This window comes from Anguilla rostrata, chromosome 18 (assembly GCF_018555375.3).
Source record: "Anguilla rostrata isolate EN2019 chromosome 18, ASM1855537v3, whole genome shotgun sequence".
In the NCBI taxonomy this organism is placed as follows: Eukaryota; Metazoa; Chordata; class Actinopteri; order Anguilliformes; family Anguillidae; genus Anguilla; species Anguilla rostrata.
In genome coordinates, this window is record NC_057950.1 from 2,911,170 (window position 1) to 2,930,115 (window position 18,946).

The 18,946-nt window shown below is 47.9% G+C and overlaps 1 protein-coding gene and 1 long non-coding RNA gene across 6 annotated transcripts in view; one reads left to right on the forward strand and one right to left on the reverse strand.

The window, feature by feature from the left end:
- LOC135244406 (uncharacterized) overlaps positions 1–18,946 on the reverse strand; it is a 120,956-nt gene that overhangs the window by 56,927 nt on the left and 45,083 nt on the right. The window contains exon 3 of the long non-coding RNA XR_010326962.1: positions 6,687–6,817. This is a non-coding gene — a long non-coding RNA (uncharacterized LOC135244406). The remainder of the gene's footprint in view (positions 1–6,686; positions 6,818–18,946) is intronic.
- The window catches only part of ercc6 (excision repair cross-complementation group 6), a 31,458-nt gene continuing 22,272 nt past the window's right edge, over positions 9,761–18,946 (forward strand). The window contains exons 1-7 of one of the 5 annotated variants that reach the window (XM_064316642.1): positions 9,761–9,894; positions 11,980–12,387; positions 12,766–12,886; positions 13,061–13,169; positions 14,169–14,913; positions 16,917–17,048; positions 18,442–18,600. In XM_064316642.1, the coding sequence (XP_064172712.1) occupies positions 9,761–9,894; positions 11,980–12,387; positions 12,766–12,886; positions 13,061–13,169; positions 14,169–14,913; positions 16,917–17,048; positions 18,442–18,600 (1,808 nt within the window). The other 4 variants (XM_064316643.1, XM_064316646.1, XM_064316645.1 and 1 more) reach the window with 4 other exon arrangements.

Below are 18,946 nucleotides of genomic sequence, written 5' to 3' on the forward strand. Positions count from 1 at the left end.
TACAGCAGGTGTACCTAATGAAGTGGCCACCGAGCGGATGCGTCTCCACTGGATACATCATGGGGCTCGTTAGTAGACATCGAACACAATGTGCTGTCAGGAAAAGATAAATTGTGCGAACACACTCCCGGTTCTCCCTGTCCTTTCCTGTGCTTTCTCGGTAGCGCGTCCGGCCTGTGTGTGTTTTGACGGAGGTGACAGTGACCGCGCGTTTCTGAAATCGCACAGCCCCAAGACTGTGACACGGGTGTTTTTTTTTTTTGTCTTTTATTTTTCCTGAAAGTTATGTCCTGTCAGCTCTTGTAACGCTGAGAGAGGTCGGGACAGGGCGACAGAGGGACAGACGGTCGCCAGTGGGGCTCCTCCACAAATCTCTGAGCTCAGGCGCAGTTCTGACACGTCTGACACTCCCGACATGTCAACACAGCTTTCCCAGAAACCCCCCCAATTTAGAATAAGGGGCACAGCTATTATAACCCCCCAGCCCCCAGGGTCCTGACACTCTAAGCCGGGAAGCCCCCTGCATCTGCGGGTTTCAGATGTGTTCCTGCACTTAATTTGTGCTTAATTTAACTTAAGTCTGTACAAATGTGCTTCAGTCTCTACACCCCCCACCCCAAGGCCTAAATTGGCTGCTAATTGAAAGGAAATCACTAACACCAGGACTGGAGTTTGAGACCCCTGTTCTAAAGTCTAAAGGGAGTTTTTTTTTTAACTCCCACAGTGTTGATTCAATTATTACATTCCTGTTACATTAGTGCCCCTCACAACTCCTCATTGAACTCATGTGAGGTTTGGTGCTGAAGACCATAAAATCCCCATTTTTCAAAAAAAAAAAAAAATTTGTGTTGCAGATGCTTGGTCAGTCCCAGCTAATGCTAATATTTTATTATTGCTCTTGTTATTATTATTGTTGGCATCCATTAAAGCAAAAGCATTGTGTCTACTCAGCAAAGGCCAGTCATATGTTTCTCATTATAAAACAAAGGGAGGTGTAGCTCAACACACGGGACAGTTAAACTAGATTTTAATAAGGCATATTACCATATGTCTGGAGTGCTTTACAGCAGCTCACCACTGTACCCTTTCTGTACTGTAACAGTTTGCTGTCACAAGAATCCACCAATATTCAGGCAACCCGAAGGTATGCCACCCAAAATTGACTACAGTGAGAAAACAAACGCTCATAAGTGCACATTAATTACATATTCATACTTATTCAAAATGTTTTCTTGATGACGTCCCTATCAGGAACTGAAATGAGTTCAAGCTGGGCCCGTATAGCACTGATCAGATCTTGCGTCAGTCAGTCTTTGGCCTACAACATGATCACACTGGAAAAACACTCCAGATGGAAGTGACTGTAATAATGTTTATCTGAATTTGAAAAGCAAAAATACACGGCTGGATTATGTCTTGTCTGGCTGTTTATTAAAGAAAACAAACTGGAGTCCCAGTGGCCAGAAAGATTTTTCTTTCTGTGAAAGGACACACAAATACTGCGCCGAAAGTAATCGGGTTTTAAACAATGACGGTAAAAATATCAGCCAATCTCAAAATGTTCTACCACAGGAGTTTTGCGGTGTCTGATGCTATCGATCATTTGAGAACATGCAGCAGGCACCACTGGAATCAGGGAATAATACATCAATAAAGCGATCTGCGACCAAATTGGTTTAAAACAGCAAATCCCAAAGCTTATTCGCCTGAATGCTAAAGACAAAAACAATTCATCTTGAATCTGAGCGATTCCTGACTGCTGAAATAAAAATGTTGCGGAAAAAAAACGCAGCGGTGGAGGACGGACAGGGGGAGGACGGACAGGGGGGAGGACGGACGGGGGGAGGACTGAGGCTCGTTAAGGTGTCGACTCCGGGAAATTCCTTCCCGCTGACAGAAAACAGGGAAAAGAGGGAACGCCGCGGCAGCTCGGAAGAACAATGAAACCGCGGAATTCCCAGAGCTCAAGAGGACCGTCCACGCGGCCGTAAAACTGCCAAACGCCTTTTCAATGAGCGGACGTCTTAGAGGGGGAAGGATAAAAACACAAGGCTGCGGCCCCTGGGTCTGTATCCGAGCGCTTTATCCGCGAGAGAGCGCTTAGCCCCAGGCAGGGGCTGCCAAAAACACGTCAACCAATAGCAGCCATGCAATACCTCTCAGTGCCACCTGCTCTAATCCCACATTCATAGCGGCACTGGATTATACCCAGAAGGTTCAGCTACGAGCGTCTGGCACAGGGGCTTCTGCTCCAACATCTCTCCCTCTGCTCAAACATCTCTCCCTCTGCTCAAATCTCTCCCTCTCCTCAAACATCTCTCCCTCTGCTCAAACATCTCTCCCTCTGCTCAAACACCCCTCCTACTGTGTAAGCCTCTCTCAATCCACACAAACATCTCTCCTTCTGCTCAAATGTCTCTCCTTCTGCTCAAACATCTCTCCTTCTGCTCAAACACCCCTCCTACTGTGTAAACCTCTCTCAATCCACACAAACATCTCTCCTTCTGCTCAAATATCTCTCCCTCTGCTCAAACATCTCTCCTACTGCGCAAACATCTCTCCTTCTGCTCAAGCATCTCTACTTCTGCTCAAACATCTCTCCTTCTGCTCCAACATCTCTCCCTCTGCTCAAACATCTCTCCCTCTGCTCAAATCTCTCCCTCTCCTCAAACATCTCTCCCTCTGCTCAAACATCTCTCCCTCTGCTCAAACACCCCTCCTACTGTGTAAGCCTCTCTCAATCCACACAAACATCTCTCCTTCTGCTCAAATATCTCTCCTTCTGCTCAAACATCTCTCCTTCTGCTCAAACACCCCTCCTACTGTGTAAGCCTCTCTCAATCCACACAAACATCTCTCCTTCTGCTCAAATATCTCTCCCTCTGCTCAAACATCTCTCCTACTGCGCAAACATCTCTCCTTCTGCTCAAGCATCTCTACTTCTGCTCAAACATCTCTCCTTCTGCTCAAACATCACTTCCATTACAGCAGTTTTCCACCATTCCGATGGCTCTGATAAACCTTGCTGGCCTTTGGAACAGAAAGCCCTGTAATGGATGTTGTCCAAACACAGCCTGCACGCTGTGTGATGGACATTAGATAAACGTTAGGGGCTTGAGGCCTGCTATGTTTTGGGAGTGTGTTCAGTTTTTTTGGCTATTAATCTCCTGTTTGAGCGTTTCGAAAATCATAACTCAAATTCCAGACCTCAGGCGGCAAGAGGGTCCAGTACGTCATGTCCAACCACAAAGAGCATTTATCACGGGCAGTGCCCCACACACACACACACAGACAGACACACACACACACATGCACACACACACAGACACACACACAGACACACACACATACACACACACAGACAGACACACACACATGCACACACACACACGCACAAACCCCACACACACACACACACGCACACACACGCACACGCACAGACACACACACAGATACACACTCACACATACACACACACACACACGCACACAGACACACACACACTTCTCTGTTGCTCCTGCTGCTCATATTTCACACTCTTCAGACCGTCCCAGAGCACCGCAGATCAGGAGAGAAATGATGCTGTGGAGGAGGCGCAGGGCAGGGCCCTGGGAAAGAACACGCATGTATTTAATTACGGTCCGAAATACATTCTTTCAGAGATAAAGGTCAGTACAGGAGGAGGCACGGCATGAGTACGCCTGCCGGGGCTGCTTCCCCCTCTCCGCATTTTTACACTCTTTTTGCATCGCGGTTACACCCTCATTACACAGCGATTACACTCCCGTCCCTTCCTCGTTATGCTCCCCATCGCTTTCTCGTTATGGCCTCGTTATGATGTCATCACGGCCCCCGATTACGCCATCGTCATGCTGTCATTTACACTGCTCTTATGTCCTCGTTACGCTCTTATGTCCTCCTTACGCTCTCGTTATGCCCTCGTTACGCTCTCGTTATGCCCTCGTTACGCTCTCGTTATGCCCTCATTAAGCTCTTGTTATGCCCTCGTTACGCTCTCGTTATGTCCTCGTTACGCTCTCCTTACGCTCTCCTTACGCTCTTGTTATGTCCTCGTTACGCTCTCGTTACGCTCTTGTTATGTCCTCGTTACGCTCTTGTTATGTCCTCGTTACGCTCTCCTTACGCTCTTGTTATGTCCTCGTTACGCTCTCGTTACGCTCTTGTTATGTCCTCGTTACGCACTAGGCGCGCTGGCAGGGACATGCGGACGCCCACGCTTTCCGCCAGATTGCAAACAGGTGTGGCGGGGCGCTCCAGACCCCGGCACTCCGGGGCTTTTGAGCAGCACGAGCGGGGGCAGTAACTGTCCAATCCAAACACTTTACGCAGCCTAACTCGTTCATCATGTATGCCTGCTGATGCCAGAGACTCAACCACAGGGAGCTCCAAACATTTCGCCCCGTCATACGCCACAGTTAACTGGGGCATTAGGGAAAGAGAGCCACCAACACACATAATTACAGTAATATGCTTATATGTTCATACCCATGCAGCAGACCCGAACACAAAAAAACGCACTGTTACTACCATCCTAATCCAAGGGCTAGTCACCGTAATACAAATGCTAAGTAAACAGAAATGCTACAGTAAATACACCGTGGACTGTGTACCTAAGTGCTTATATTGAAATATGCAGGAATCGCATCGCTTCTTATAATTTATTGATGGATATTATACGCCATCTGCAAAAAAAAGTTTCCTTTCAGATATATGAGATGTACAGTAACAGCATTAACCAATGTCACGTTGAAATGTCATGGACCGCAAGGGAATGGAATATATTGCAATATATTGCGAATATGTTGACCTAATATTACAGATACAGCTTTGCTTCATGACTGTAAGGTCCACGCTTCCCTTTCCTATCCCTGTCAAAGCACAGACTCCGATCCCCCGTATCTCAGAACTGAAAATGAGGTGGACCTCGGACTGCTAACCATTTACCCCGACGACGGACCCCATAAAAAGCTGCTTCGATAGCTCAGCTATGGGAAACATTTTTACTTTGCCGCATGTTAAGTTACGACTTTCGTTTAGCACCCTGGAGTGGATGCCTCTTCTGTCATTCCTGTCTCGGGAGAGCGCGGATCTCAGCCGTCACGCACACGCAGAGGGCACTCAATAAATCCCGCGTCCCGTCCGCGCGAATGAAAACAGACCGTTAAAATTTATTACGTGCACGTGAGGCCGTCGGCCGCTAAGTGACCGGGGCAGGCACGGGGAGCGAGAAGGAGCTCTGCAGTCCGTCTGTGTCTCTCAACCCTCTGAGCTGCGAGGTCACAAGTACGCGAGTAGAACGCTCTCAACTGGAACATTCCGACGCCGATGTCACGATCGCTACCGGTGACTGACAGCAACGGAGTTCTAGAACACTTGACTTAGAAATCCTACTCTTCAAAGGGGGTTACTATTTGATAACATCTTTAGCAGAGGTACTCTGACCGTCCTTAGACTGAGTTGGTGTGGAAATTCCCTTGTTTCTGAAACCAGACGGACAGATCTTGAGAGATCTCGAGGCGCTCTTGCGTTCCCTCCTGGGATCAGCGCTGACTGTAGCGGTGACAGGAATGCTCGGTTCACACACTGCTCCCATTCTCAGAGGCCGGCTCGTGGAAGTTTGATGCGTCTGAAACAGGCCCCTTCCTGATGTGCAGTCACCTCCCTCTGTTTTACAGTTTACGCTAGAATTGCCCAACACCCGCCTTCACTGAGTAGGTGCAGTTGGTTAGGAAATATTGCTTTCGTTCTGCGAAGTGCTTGTGTTCACCTCCCTGACCAGCACAGCTGTCTCCAGATTTATATTCCCCTGCCACACGGCAAATGCAAGCTTACAAAGACAGAGCAGCGCGGGTGTCCTGCAGCGACTGACCTGGAATCAGTGGATATCATTATCGGTGTGGATGTCCCATTGTGACTAACTGACCTGGAATCAGTGGATATTCATTGCTTTTCCCTCACCATCCCAGTGAAGGAACCCAGGTCTACTGACCATGCACACCGCTTGATAGGCCACAACCTTGTATTCAAAGCTTTGAGAAATCACCAAAAAAGGACTTCCTGTAATTTACCATTACCACTGGGTAGATCACATGCATGCTATGCGCTGTATAGTCTAAAATGCATAAACCAGCGCCCAGCACTCAAGCACATATACCATGCATCATTTCCCAAGATACCATCGATGGCATACCTCGGAATAAGCTCTCAAAGCATACTTAAGAACATTTGCGATAAAAAGCAGGAAAAAAAAAATCTCTACACTCCACACAGCTTCACGCACAAGCAGAGCCGGAAGCACGTCAGGAAGTCCTGGAAGCATCAGCCTCTCGGTGTATGCAGGACAGAATTCCAGGTTAAAGAAGGACAACCACTTGCCCGTGACTGAGCCACTCGGAAAAATGATTTACCTGCAGCGTTTACTCGCATTTGCTCCCCATTATCCTGCAGGTATCACAGGGTTCAGGATAAATGCCAAATGTGACCATCAAACCTGGGCCAAACCTGCTAGAGTCAATTCCTAACCAATTCTGGCTTTTTGTGGAATACTTAATACATAAACATGTAAAATGACTCATATACAGTATATTAGGGCACTATTTTTACAGAACAGGCCAACGTGCCTCTTATGACACACACATGAAGCGGTGTGTGATCCGAGGACTCACCTGAGCTTATGCGATGAGCTTTTTGTGAAATCGTCATGGATACGTGAAGCAGTGGGACAGGCGTGGGGCCGGTTTCCCATAATCCCTCATTCTCTTGTTATGGAACCATCGATCTGTGATCGCAGCCGTACCTGCAACAAGAGCACGGTCGTTACAACACCCCTCTGGTACATGACCCCCCCCCCATCCCCCCCCCCATTACACACCCCCGTGTAAACAAGCAGCTGGTGACACCACGCGTGTCTGAGAAGTACCGCGGAACGTCTACAATCGGCAGTGAGGTTCACGCAGGAACGCGGCTACGGTTGCAGATAGTCGGCCATTCCAAATGAGTGCGTAAACTGGGGGATCAGGCCCCACACAGAGCCCCAAATTTACTGTACATATATTAAAAAAACGACTTTACTGAGGCAGTAAGGAGGTAACCGCGTTCCGCGGGGCCGACCGCAGCCACAGTTGGCCGAGCACCAGGCCCAGACTGGAGCCAGCGCTGCAGAAGCCACAGGGCTCAGCTTGCGCTCAGAGCAATCCTGACCGAGTCATTCAGCAACCGGCTGTTTTTTTTTGTTTTACTAGGTTCCCGTTCTCAGGCAGGCCCGCTGTACTGCTTAGCAAATAACTGGACTTGCTTCAGCAGCGCGAACAGATGATATGTAACGTTTAAGTGCCATAAATCACCGTGAGCAGAACTGTCCGCCACACCACAGTAATGTATGACGGTAATCACCAACATACGGGCCAGAGCAGCGCACCGGGGGTATGGACCCAAAGGCCAGCTTTGAGTTACTCTACAGGGGGGCGGTCAACAGGACAGGAGGCACTTCCCAGATTTTCACAACATCTGCCTCGGGCAGCTCAGCGACGGGGACGGCGGAGCCGTGGAAGGCGCTATAAATCATCAGGTGAGGCGGAATGCGCGCTCTCTCATTGGCTCTCTGCACCTGCGTGATCAGGCTCTCCGGGGGCCGGGCCCACAGGAGGAAGCAGACTCCCGCTTTCAGCCGAGCGTACGGTCTCGAAGGCCCGCCTCTTTCTCACACACAGAAACGCGCACCGCACACGTGCAGTATTCACAGGATGAAATGCCGGGGTTCTGCTCCCTCCTGCTTTAAAAGTACCTGAAGAGGAGGAGGGCTGCGGAGCAGAGAGCAGGAGATTCTGGGGGGGGGGAATTTCTCCTGCCTCCTCATGAACAGCATCACATTTACAGCTGCATAACATGCTGAAGCCCAGTGCCTGCCCCTCAGTCTAACCCATTGCATTACATTACATTACATTACGCTACATTAGATTTCACTACATTACATTACACTATGCTACATTAGATTACACTACATTATATTACACTATGCTACATTAGATTACACTACATTACGTTACACTACGCTACACTAGATTACATTACACTACATTAGATTACACAACATGACATTACGTTAAACTACATTATGTTACTTAACATCACATTACATTATTTTACACTAAATTACACTACATGACAATACACTATATTTCATGATTTTACGCTACATTACACAATATTACATAACATTACACTACATTACTTTACACTGCATGACATTACATTACAATGCAAACATTTAGGCAAGTAGCAGATGCTCTTATCCAGAGCAACTTGCATAAATGCATACAAAATGTTTTTGGCAATAAAGAGCCAATAACAATAAGGTTGGAAGTAACAAAAACGATGTGATAAAAATGAAGTTGAAGTGCAAGTGAATTTTATCATTTACAGTGTCCACTCTCTTCACGACGAACTTTGACTTGTATTTATTCATATCCTATTCATGCGCATTATGTAGGCATTATCCAGCGGTGAAGTGGATTTATAATGTCAACATGTGCACTAGAACATTATTTGACTCAACAGTCTGGTTTCAGCTGATTTCCCTGATATGTACACATTCCCAGCAGAGGGCTCCCCCTGGTGGTAAATTATGTCAGTGCATGAGAAGCCCGTAAAAAAAAAGTCAATTTTTTTAACTAATCTGCCCACACAAATGAGCCAGTTACAGCTCACCAGGCTTCCAGATATCAGCCTCCCTTCCTGGGAAAGTCTGTCCAAGCGGTGTGATTCGCAACCACACCAACACAATGCAACAGTCATGCAGAGCTGAATCAATCAAGCGTGTTTTGGATACCAGATGCAGTAAGTGAGATACCCAGAGAAACTTAATCAAGATTTAAAATGTTCAGCACAGGCATCAACAAAAGACAACTGAATTAAAGTTGAGTTAATCTTTAAATGAGAACAGGAGGAGGAACAGCTACACCCCTGCGTCATCATCACTTGAAATGCTCTTTTTAATACGCCATTTTGTTATTTTGAACATTTATATTTTTTTTAAAGAGAAAAGTTTTGATTTTGACTCAAACTACAGGTCACACCACTTATTCTGAGAATGGGGCAGGCAGTGACACACGCCATGTTGTGAATTATGAGTGGTGCTCACACTGTGATTTCATGTCACTGTGTTTTATGGTGTGTGTGGGTTACAGGCAGTGGCCCTGTCGGTCTGGGCTGACCCACTCAGACTGGACCCCCGAGTCGTGCCCCATCCCTCACCGGCGCAAGTCAGTTATGATATTTAATGTCTTAGACCTTTCTGTGTATTTTAACAGATCACCCGCTGTTTGGACAGTAATCTGGCCTCTGGACAAATTTTGTATTTATTTATTTTCTATCCGAGAAATGTGGATGAGATCTTTTAATTAACTGAAAAATGTCCTTTCAGATACAAAAACGAATATACATGACTTGAAGAATGCTTGGCAAGCTGACCAAAAAAAAATATTTTTAGAATGAAGAATCTGAAATTCGCAGAAAAGATTAAAACCAAACAACAACTCCAGCAGCTACGGTAACCTTTTCGGTCAGCTGAGTCTGTGGCCAAACATCCCTTCAGGGGCCGCCTAGGGCAGCAGTTTAGCAGGGTACCCCGGATTTACCCACTCACACGGGTATCTAAGTGGAGCATGAATCACGCCGTTGTTTTGTGGGAAAAAGTCAATAAGTACGTGGAAATTAATGCCTTTGCTTTCGCCTACCGGGGATGTGTCATAGCAGTATGCTGCTGAAGGGCTGGTTTAGTGGAGTGATTTGCTTTAGTGAGGAGGTGGGTCGCAACCTTATCGCCACACTGGCTGCCATGAAATCCGGCGTCCTGGAACTTCGCCAGTTCACGAGGTAGCCTATATATCATCCGTGTAGTCATAAAACGTGGCTATTTTTATGGCCATGCTTCCCAGTGACAGGAGAGGCGACGCCAAACATTACCTCGTGAAGAAAAGCCGGCCAACTTTAACCCGCAACATCCGCACGCGCGCCCTACTCGCGCTTGGGATTTTAAAACTGTGTGTGATTTATCCTGCCCCGCCGGGCCTCACCTGTGTCTGCAAGCGGCCTTCCCTCGCTCGATTTGTGCTTGCGGTTGTTTTTTTCTGTGTGTTTGTTTGTTTTTGTTTACACAAGAACAACAAGAACACAATCCATGCAGGGAATATAGAACGTCGACAGTCTAGATTCAACGTGGTTAAAATGCACGCTACAAATGAGCTGTTAGTGTTTTGACAAATTGGGCCTGAGGCTTAACACATCTCAAACACAACTTTGTCGTTTTTATTTTTAAAATATATTCAACAAGTTATTTTTTCTGTGCTGATCGAGGTAGCTTGCTTTTAAAAATGCACTCAGGCTTTAAGTTTTCTTTTTCGAATAGTTTTCCAGTGCACTTCTATTAGGCCTATTATTATTTAATCTGACGATCATTCCTCATGAAAAGAGATTTTTTAATTTGGGACAAAGGCCGTGTTTTACTGCATCTTCCTATCGGCTTGTTTACTTCTTTTGAAAGGTTACGTGCGCCACCTAGCGTTTGGCCGGTATAACATGATTTCTTTATGACAAATGCCACGCGAGACCATACTATGGGTAAATTCGTATAATTTCACTTGATATAACACGCCAGTCAACTTATATTGTTGGAGACATCCCTTTAAATATCTTTAAATCACATCTTCGGTAGCAGAACTGTGAGAATGACTGGGCGCATGAATAAAATATTTTAATTAATATTTTAACAATTCATATATTTAATGGCGAAATAATATCTTGTCAAGAAAAGTGTTGACATGAGGAGAACAGGGAGTGCGTAGCCTACGCAAAAAAAGATTGGGGACGTTCACAATTCAGCAGTAAGTCTCCTCATCACTAGAGGACGCTCTCATGTTTTAGTACGGTTGGTAGCCTACTCAGTTTTGTAACTCTTTTGTCCACGTTTGCTGCCGGAATTTGTGAATATAATCTATTATGTATAGGCGGACGTGTTTTGTAACGTCTTAATATGTAAGTAATAAATAACGATGAATTAAACGATGCTCTGAAGTGGCACTTTGGTCAAATTAAAGCTTATTTAAAAAGGTATTCCCGCTGGCTAGATTACTGCAGTTGGGAGCTAATGTTGTCATCCGGAACAAGATACATTTACAAAGCTAACTAGATGGCTAATCAGACAATAGCTAGCTATGCAGTCCTCCTTTATTATTTTAGATAGCTAATTTAGCGTTATAACAGTCGAGCATCACAAGCTAGATAGATATAGCCTATATTTCATTTAGAGTATAGCAGGCTAGCCAACGATACAGAAACATTAGGTATACGTTCTAAGATAGCTTTGTGGCGAATCTTGCAGCAATCCATCCAGTCTACTGTAAAGAAAGTTGTGCGATTGTTGTGATGTAGTTAGCATTTATCTCACGCTGGCAAGTGTAACTAAAGTTAGTTTAGCGATGTAGCTGGTGCTTGCCATGTGTTGATCAGATTGTTGCTAAAAACTGACAGGTGAATTTGCTAAAAAGATTTTGGTCACACTGTGTGCCTGGTAAACGTGACGTAACTGTGATTGTGTTTATAATGCATCCTCCCGTTAGCTACCTGTTGGCGTCGCATGAACTGTTAAAGATGGGCAAAATTACATTCTTACTGCGTTTAACTCGGGACATATTGTACTGTCGCTATAAACATATTATTTTGGTTCAGTTCAGTAAGCTATGTTGAACGTAGCGTGAAGACATTACCGTAATTCACGTTTAAGCAGCCGCTACATTTTACTTGTCACTTCTAAACAGTGATAAAATGTTTCAGAGGTAAGATTCAATAATGTTAACTAGACCAACTCTAGTTCGTGTGATTGACAAAGCATGCCTCCTACAAGTTCGCTTGCCAAGTGTCGCTCTGATCTAGCTTTACTATATTACCCGTTATTGTTTGCAGTGATATAGAAATGCCGGTAGATGGTAGTGAAGATCAGGACCTCCAGGCACTGTCCACCCCGGTCAGTGTTCAAACCCCAGGAGAGACCGGGGCCGGGAAGGATAATGGCACCAATCTGGGAAATGTGGGCTCGTCGCTGCCCAGCACGAGTCGGAACGAGCCGGGAGCCCCGGCCGAGGGCTCCAAGAAATCGCAGTCCTTGCTCCAGATCGACCGGCAGCAGATCCAGGCGGTGGCGCAGGGCTCCCAGGCGGCCGAGCTGCAGGGACTCGGGGTGGATGTGTACGACCAGGAGGTCCTGGAACAGGGAGTGCTCCAGCAGGTGGACAGGGCCATCCAGGAGGCCAGCCAGGCCGCCGCCAAGGCCGAGGCGGAGAAGGAGTACGAGTCTGTGCTGGACGACGTCAGGTAACGAGGCTGTACCGAGTGGTATGGATTAGGACGACTCAACGAATAAGTCAAGTTTTACTAGCATTCACAAAACTTAGCAGGTCAGCAGTAATAAAACAATATTATTTAGAGAATTGGGATTTCTGTATAAGTTTACTTATGATCTGGAAATTACCTGTTTTCTTTAAAAAAAAATTTTTTTTTTAAAGAACAGATTTGCTCTGCAATATGCACACAGATTGTACATTGTTGCATGTTTTTTTGGTGTACTAATTTTTATGTTTAATTTTAGGTTTTACAGTGGTAACTGGTATGAACGTAGAGCCGAGATGTTTTCAGGTTGATCTGTCAGAGGGAGTTAAACAGACTAAGGGGTAATTCTGTCTGTTCTCGCAGGACCTGTACGAGTGAATTAAAACACATCGATAGAATCATTGAGCAGCTGGCTCCTCATGCTCTTTCCAACAAAGCCATCAGCAGGAAAGTAGAATCTGTCAAACGTCAGAAAGAGAACAAGGTAAGCAGAACTGCAGCTTCCCCCCACCCCCACCCCACCCACCCACCCCCACCTATGGGACTTTGCTATTTTAATCGCATGCCGTTTTAAAATGGGGGAATCTCACATAGCACACAGGATGCGTGCACAGAGACATTCAGCTTCAGCAATGTGGAGAGGTTGTGAATATTGCAGGAGAAGCAGCTGAAGAAGATCAGGGCCAAGCAGAAACGTCTCCAGGCCATCCTGGGCGGGGAGGATGTTCAGAAACTTGAGGCGGAACTGCTGGACGACGGCGATGAAGGTACAAGCGACACGGGGCATCTTATTGTCTAAAGCTCTAAAACTCCGGTCCTGGAGCGCTGGTCTGCGTGCTGGTTTTTTGCTCCAGCCAGTTACCTCAGTTTTAGCTTTCTGACAGCTCTACAAACTACGCTGGTTCACTCCTGCATTTGAGCACAGCAAAATCTTTAGGATGCACTTACACTCGGCAGCTGTTGCTGGTGCTCACACAAATGCCAGATCAAGATGTGACTGAGCTAATTAAATCATTAAGAGCAGAATTTGGCACTAAATCCTGAAACGGATTAGTCCTTGTCGTGCACCCCTGATCTAAGCCCTGTACGTTTTTCATAATTACTTCTTATAGGGAGTGTTTGGCAATGAATTCCAGACCAGGTTTTAGTTACAGCAGTGTCACATGTTTTCACCTTGGACAACGGTGTTATAGTCTACCTATGAAATCAGGTTCTTCCTTGCTCGTTTGGGGGTTTTTTCTGCTTGCATTTTGCTGGGAGGAAACATCATTATCATAGCCCGTGTCAGGTTCACTGCAGCAGTGCTGACCCAGTTATTTAAGATATAAGCTTTTTTAATTAACTTCCTATACTGTACCATATTACATATTTTTATAATGGTTGCCAAATTGATGACTGCTGCCTGGTGGTAGTGGTGTTAATTTTTCTGATTACACACTTAATGCATATTTGTTTTTTTCAGATTACACGCGTGTGTGTGTGTGTGTGTGGTACTTTCAAGGTATTTTGAGATCATTTGAAAATCAAACATACACCTTTTCTCCATGTAATGGCCGGTGAACTTGTGTGTAGCGTTAGTCCTGAGCTGACCAAAACTTCAGTGTTCTCTTGTACTTGCACATTTTGTCCCTCAATAGCCTGAACGTAAAAAGGTGAGAGATCTCGCTCCGGGGGGCCTTCTTAAACTGTGTGGGGTCTAGTTGTGCTCCTGAATTGTGTTTTGTGAGACTGCATGCGGGTCACTGCTGTTGTTGGTTCCGGTCCAGCAGAGCCGGGCCCGTCCACCCTGGGCAGTATGCTCATGCCGTCGCAGGAGACGGAGTGGGAGGAGCTTATCCGCACGGGTCACATGACCCCCTTCGGCACCAAGATCCCCCAGAAACAGGAGAAGAAGGAGACGCGGAAGGCGACGCTCAGCGAGAACTCAGCCTTCGACCAGTACCTGACCGACCAGGCCGCGCTGGCGGACAGCAGGAAGAGGACGCCCGTCAAAAGGAAGAGGACGGGGCAGGGTCCCAGAGAGGGCGGGGCCGGGGCCGTGGCGGGAGCGCGGCAGAACGGCGGCTTGGCCTCCGGAAGGGACCGGAAGCTCCAGAAACGCATGCGCAGGCTGCAGAGGAACGCGCTGAGGACGCAGCCCAAAGCCAAGGCCGGGGCGGAGCCGCACCAGGCCCCGCCCCGTCGGAAAGGCCCCGGGAGGACCTCCGACAGCGAGGAGGGGTCCGAGTACGTGCCCAGCGACGAGCTGATGGACCCCGAGGAGCCGGAGCGGGACGACGAGTTCTGGGCCGGGGGGGACGAGGAGTACGAGCTGAAACCCTACAACAGGAGGAAGGCCGACCCCAAACGCAAGAAAGCCCAGAACCGGGAGCAGGAACAGGAGGAGGAGGAATATTTCCCCACCAGCTCGGACGACGACGACGATGGCGGTAACGACGAGGCGGGAAAAAAGGGGCGTTCCAAAAAGCGCAAAGACGACGGGGACCTGGAGTGCTACAAGCAGAGAATACGGTAACGGCCCTCTCCTGGAGCCCCATTGGTCAGAATGCCGTTCCTCCTTTGTTCATTGGCCACCTTCACTTTGAAATGCATCATGGGAAAATAAAATCTGGCAAAACTGTTTGTTTGGAAATTTTAACAGATTTTGACAAAAATCAGCTATGCAGAGCCAAAACAGTTTGACTAGGTTTTTTAAATCAACTTAAAACAGTCCCTGATTTTTTAAAGAGAATTATTTAAAGCTTCAGTCAGGGTTGTGTGTTATTGTGAGGTAAACAGCTGATAATTGCTGATAGCTGGCTGTGGTTTTCCTGTTGCAGTGTAAGCGCTGAGGTGTGTTTCCCTGCGATAATCCTCTGAGCAGATTGGCAGCCGTGCCTTAACTGAATGAATTCTAGTGCCATTCACGCATTCTTCATTATGACACGCCTTCTCGCATTATTGCGTGAGTGAAAAATAAGTATTGCTCTTCCTAACAAGATTGCGCATCCGTATTTATAGCAATCAAATTGTCTTGGCCTGTTTTATTTTTCTGTGGTTCTGGAGATGGGATGTGAATTAAACCACGCATTTCTGGTTCCTACTGGGGGACTGAGAAAGGGGTGTGGGGGTGTGTGTGGGGGGGGGGAAAGTAATTAACTGAACTAAAGCTTAGTCTTGACTTAATTACAAATATAGTCTCGGAAGGCCAGATAAAGGGAGAGGGGTTTCATTGTGGAGTGACAGGGCCGGGCCCAAATGAAGATGGATTTTTTTTACTCCTCTCTCGCACCTTTCATGGGGAGCTGAAAAGCTTAATTGTCTGTATCAATCTTAATTTGCTCGCTGACGACTCTGCGCCACTAACCGCCGTATCCCGGCAGCCAGACTGGATCAATTAAAGCTGCCCTCGCAGGCCGTATAAAGCCGGCTAACGAAGGCGGAGCGATCGCCTCCCCAGCCCCAGAAAATTAGAGCAATTAGCCGGGGACCCTCCTTATTTAAAAAAAATAAATAAATAAATAAAAAATACAAAAGTGCCCTGTTTCTTCCTCTGCATTAAGTCCTGGCCTACCGTGTGAGTGAACGCTCACCGGATCTTGCCAGAAGCTGCTCCCCAGCTCGCCTTGGAGTCCTCGGATGTAATCCAGGCCCCGTCACACACACACACACACACACACACACACACACACACACACACACACACACACACGAAAAACATGCAAATTATGCTGGTAATGATGAATAATTAGGACTAAATTATTAGGTATTTAATTAGTTCCTGGCTAATTTAGGGCAGATTGGGGTGGTGGGGATTTTGAGAAGCGAAGCCGGTTTAATTTAGACATTCGTTACAGCGGAAGTTTGTTCCTAATCCAGGCGAACGCGGCAGAGGCCGGTGGATTGTGGAGTTAGTGGGGTAATCAGACTCAGAGGAAGAGAGCGTTCTGAGCAGTGAGGTTTGACACGGTGGTCTGTCCCCGTGGGGTTGAGTTTGATGCCATAAGCCCATCTCTGCAGGTTTGTAGGGTTTGATACGTGACTCTATCCCCGCGGGTTGGAGGGTTAGATACATAGGTCTATCCCGAGTGGTTGCAGGTCTATCCGGTTGGAGGGTTTGATACATAGGTCTATCCCGCGGTTGGGGGTTGATCGTAGGTCATCCGTGTAGGGTTTGATACATAGGTCTATCCCCGCGGGTTGGAGGGTTTGATACGTAGGTCTATCCCCGCGGTTGGTAGGGTTTGATATACATCAGGTTTCTAGTCTACCCGCGGGTTGGAGGGTTTGATACATAGGTCTATCCCCGCGGGTTGGAGGGTTTGATACATAGGTCTATCCCCGCGGGTTGGAGGGTTTGATACATAGGTCTATCCCCGCGGGTTGGAGGGTTTGATACATAGGTCTATCCGGTGGAGTTGCACATAGTCTATCGCGGGTTGGAGGGTTGATCTAGTCTATCCGGTGGAGGTTTGATACGTTGGGTGGGGGTTAAGCCGGTGGTGTCTGGGTGTGGGTTGTCCTCCCCGCTGCAGGAGGTGGAGGCGGCACAGGCTGAGGGAGAAGGAGAGGAGGAGGGAGGCGGGAGAGGAGGAGTCTGAGGACAGCGACGCCGAGTTCGACGAAGGCTTCAAGGTGCCCGGATTCCTCTGGAAGAAACTCTTCAAGTAAGAACCGCGTGTGTTATCCGCGTCTCTCCCCGTTTGCTTCTGTCACTGGCCACAACTTATCTGGCCTCTTACTGTCCTCTTGTCTGTTTTTACTTCTGTCACTTTTTCCGTAAAGCACACTGAATGGTGCTGAAGTCTGTTATAAACTGTAGTGTCAGAGTCTGTCCGTTGGGGGGGGGGGGGGGGGGCTGGCTGTGGGGAATAGCGTGTGGTGGGGGCAGAGTCTGGCTGTGGGGAATAGCGTCTGGCTGTGGGGGGGGCAGAGTCTGGCTGTGGGGAATAGCGTGTGGGGGGTGGGGGGCAGAGTCTGGCTGTGGGGGAACAGCGTTGGCTGGGGAGGCAGAGTCTGGCTGTGGGGAAAGCTCTGGCGTGGGGGCAGAGTCTGGCTGTGGGGGAAAGCATGTGTGTGGGGGGCGATCTGGCTGTGGGGATAGCAGGGTGGGGGCAGAGTCTGGCTGTGGGGGAATAGCATGTGGTTGTGGGGGGGGGGGGGGCAGAGTCTGGCTGTGGGGGAATAGCGTGTGGCTAATGGGGGGGCAGAGTCTGGCCGGGGGTTGGGGGGGCAGATCTGAATGCCTTTCACAGACCCCTCTCTCAGTGCCAGCAGACTCATCTCACCACGCATTAATCACAAAACTCTTATGGCCTCTCATGGACTCTCATCCCCAATCAATAAACATAACTGCTGGATGACTACAGTCTGCTTCTGCTGTGTGTGCTTGGGTTTCTGTTGTGCTGCGTTGCATTGGGTCATTCAGGTTGTTGTGTTGCACTGTCGTGTGACTTGTTGGGTTGTTTTGTGCCATGTTGTTTTGAGTCATGCTGTGTTGTGATAGTGTACGTTGCGTTTGTTTGTTTTGTGCTGCCCCGTGCTGTGTTCTGTAGCATTGTGGTGTGTTTTGTTGTGCTGGGTTGTGTTTTGTGGCACTGTGTGATACTGAGTTGCGTTTGGTTGTGTTGGGTTTGGTTTTGTGGAGCTTGTTTTGTATTGTTTTATGTTGTGCTGTCCTGTGCTGGGTTGTGTTGCATCATGCTTGTTCGGTTAATTCGGGTTGGGTAACATGGGGTTTTGTGTTTTCCTGTAATGGTGCTATCCCATGTTGAGTTGTATTCTGTTTTATTTGGTTGGAATGGGTTGTGCTGGGATGGCTGTATTGTGTTGTGTTTGGCTGGGTTGTGTTGTGCTCTGCTGAGTTGGGTTCTGTTGTGTTAACGTGCTGTATTGTGCTGCATTTGGCTGGGTTGTGTTTTGTTGGGCTGTATTGTGCTGCATTTGGCTGGGGTGTGTCGTGTTGGGTTGTGTTGTGTTTTATTTGGCTGGGTCGTGCTGTGCTGTGCTGTGACAGGTCAGCTCATGTCACATGGTGCTGTGTTTCCCCCCCCCTCACAGGTACCAGCAGACAGGTGTGCGGTGGCTGTGGGAGCTGCACTGCCAGCAGGCAGGAGGAATTCTGGGAGATGAGATGGGGCTGGGCAAGACCATCGAGATAATAGCCTTCCTGGCAGGCCTGAGCTACAGCAAGATCCGAACGCGGGGCTCGAATTACAGGCGAGTGCCCCCCCCCCCCCCCCCCCCCTCCCCTAAACCCCACCTCCAGACTGACAGTCTCGAACGCCATTAATATTTCAGCAGCTGGATCGGATGGAGAGAGAGAGGGCGGCCTAAATTATTAACGGCGTTTCAATTATGATATTCCTTTAATTCTTTTAGTGGCAACGTCAGTAAGGGGGTGGGGGGAAGGCGCGTGCGGGCCGGGTGCAGAGGGTGAGGTGGGGTGGGGGGGTGGGGAAATTAAACATGAAGACACGTAATTAAACATGTTAAAGGCGGTCCGTGTGTTTCACCAGAGCCCGGGGCCCACGGGCTGCACGCGGGTCAATACGGCGTCTGCAGC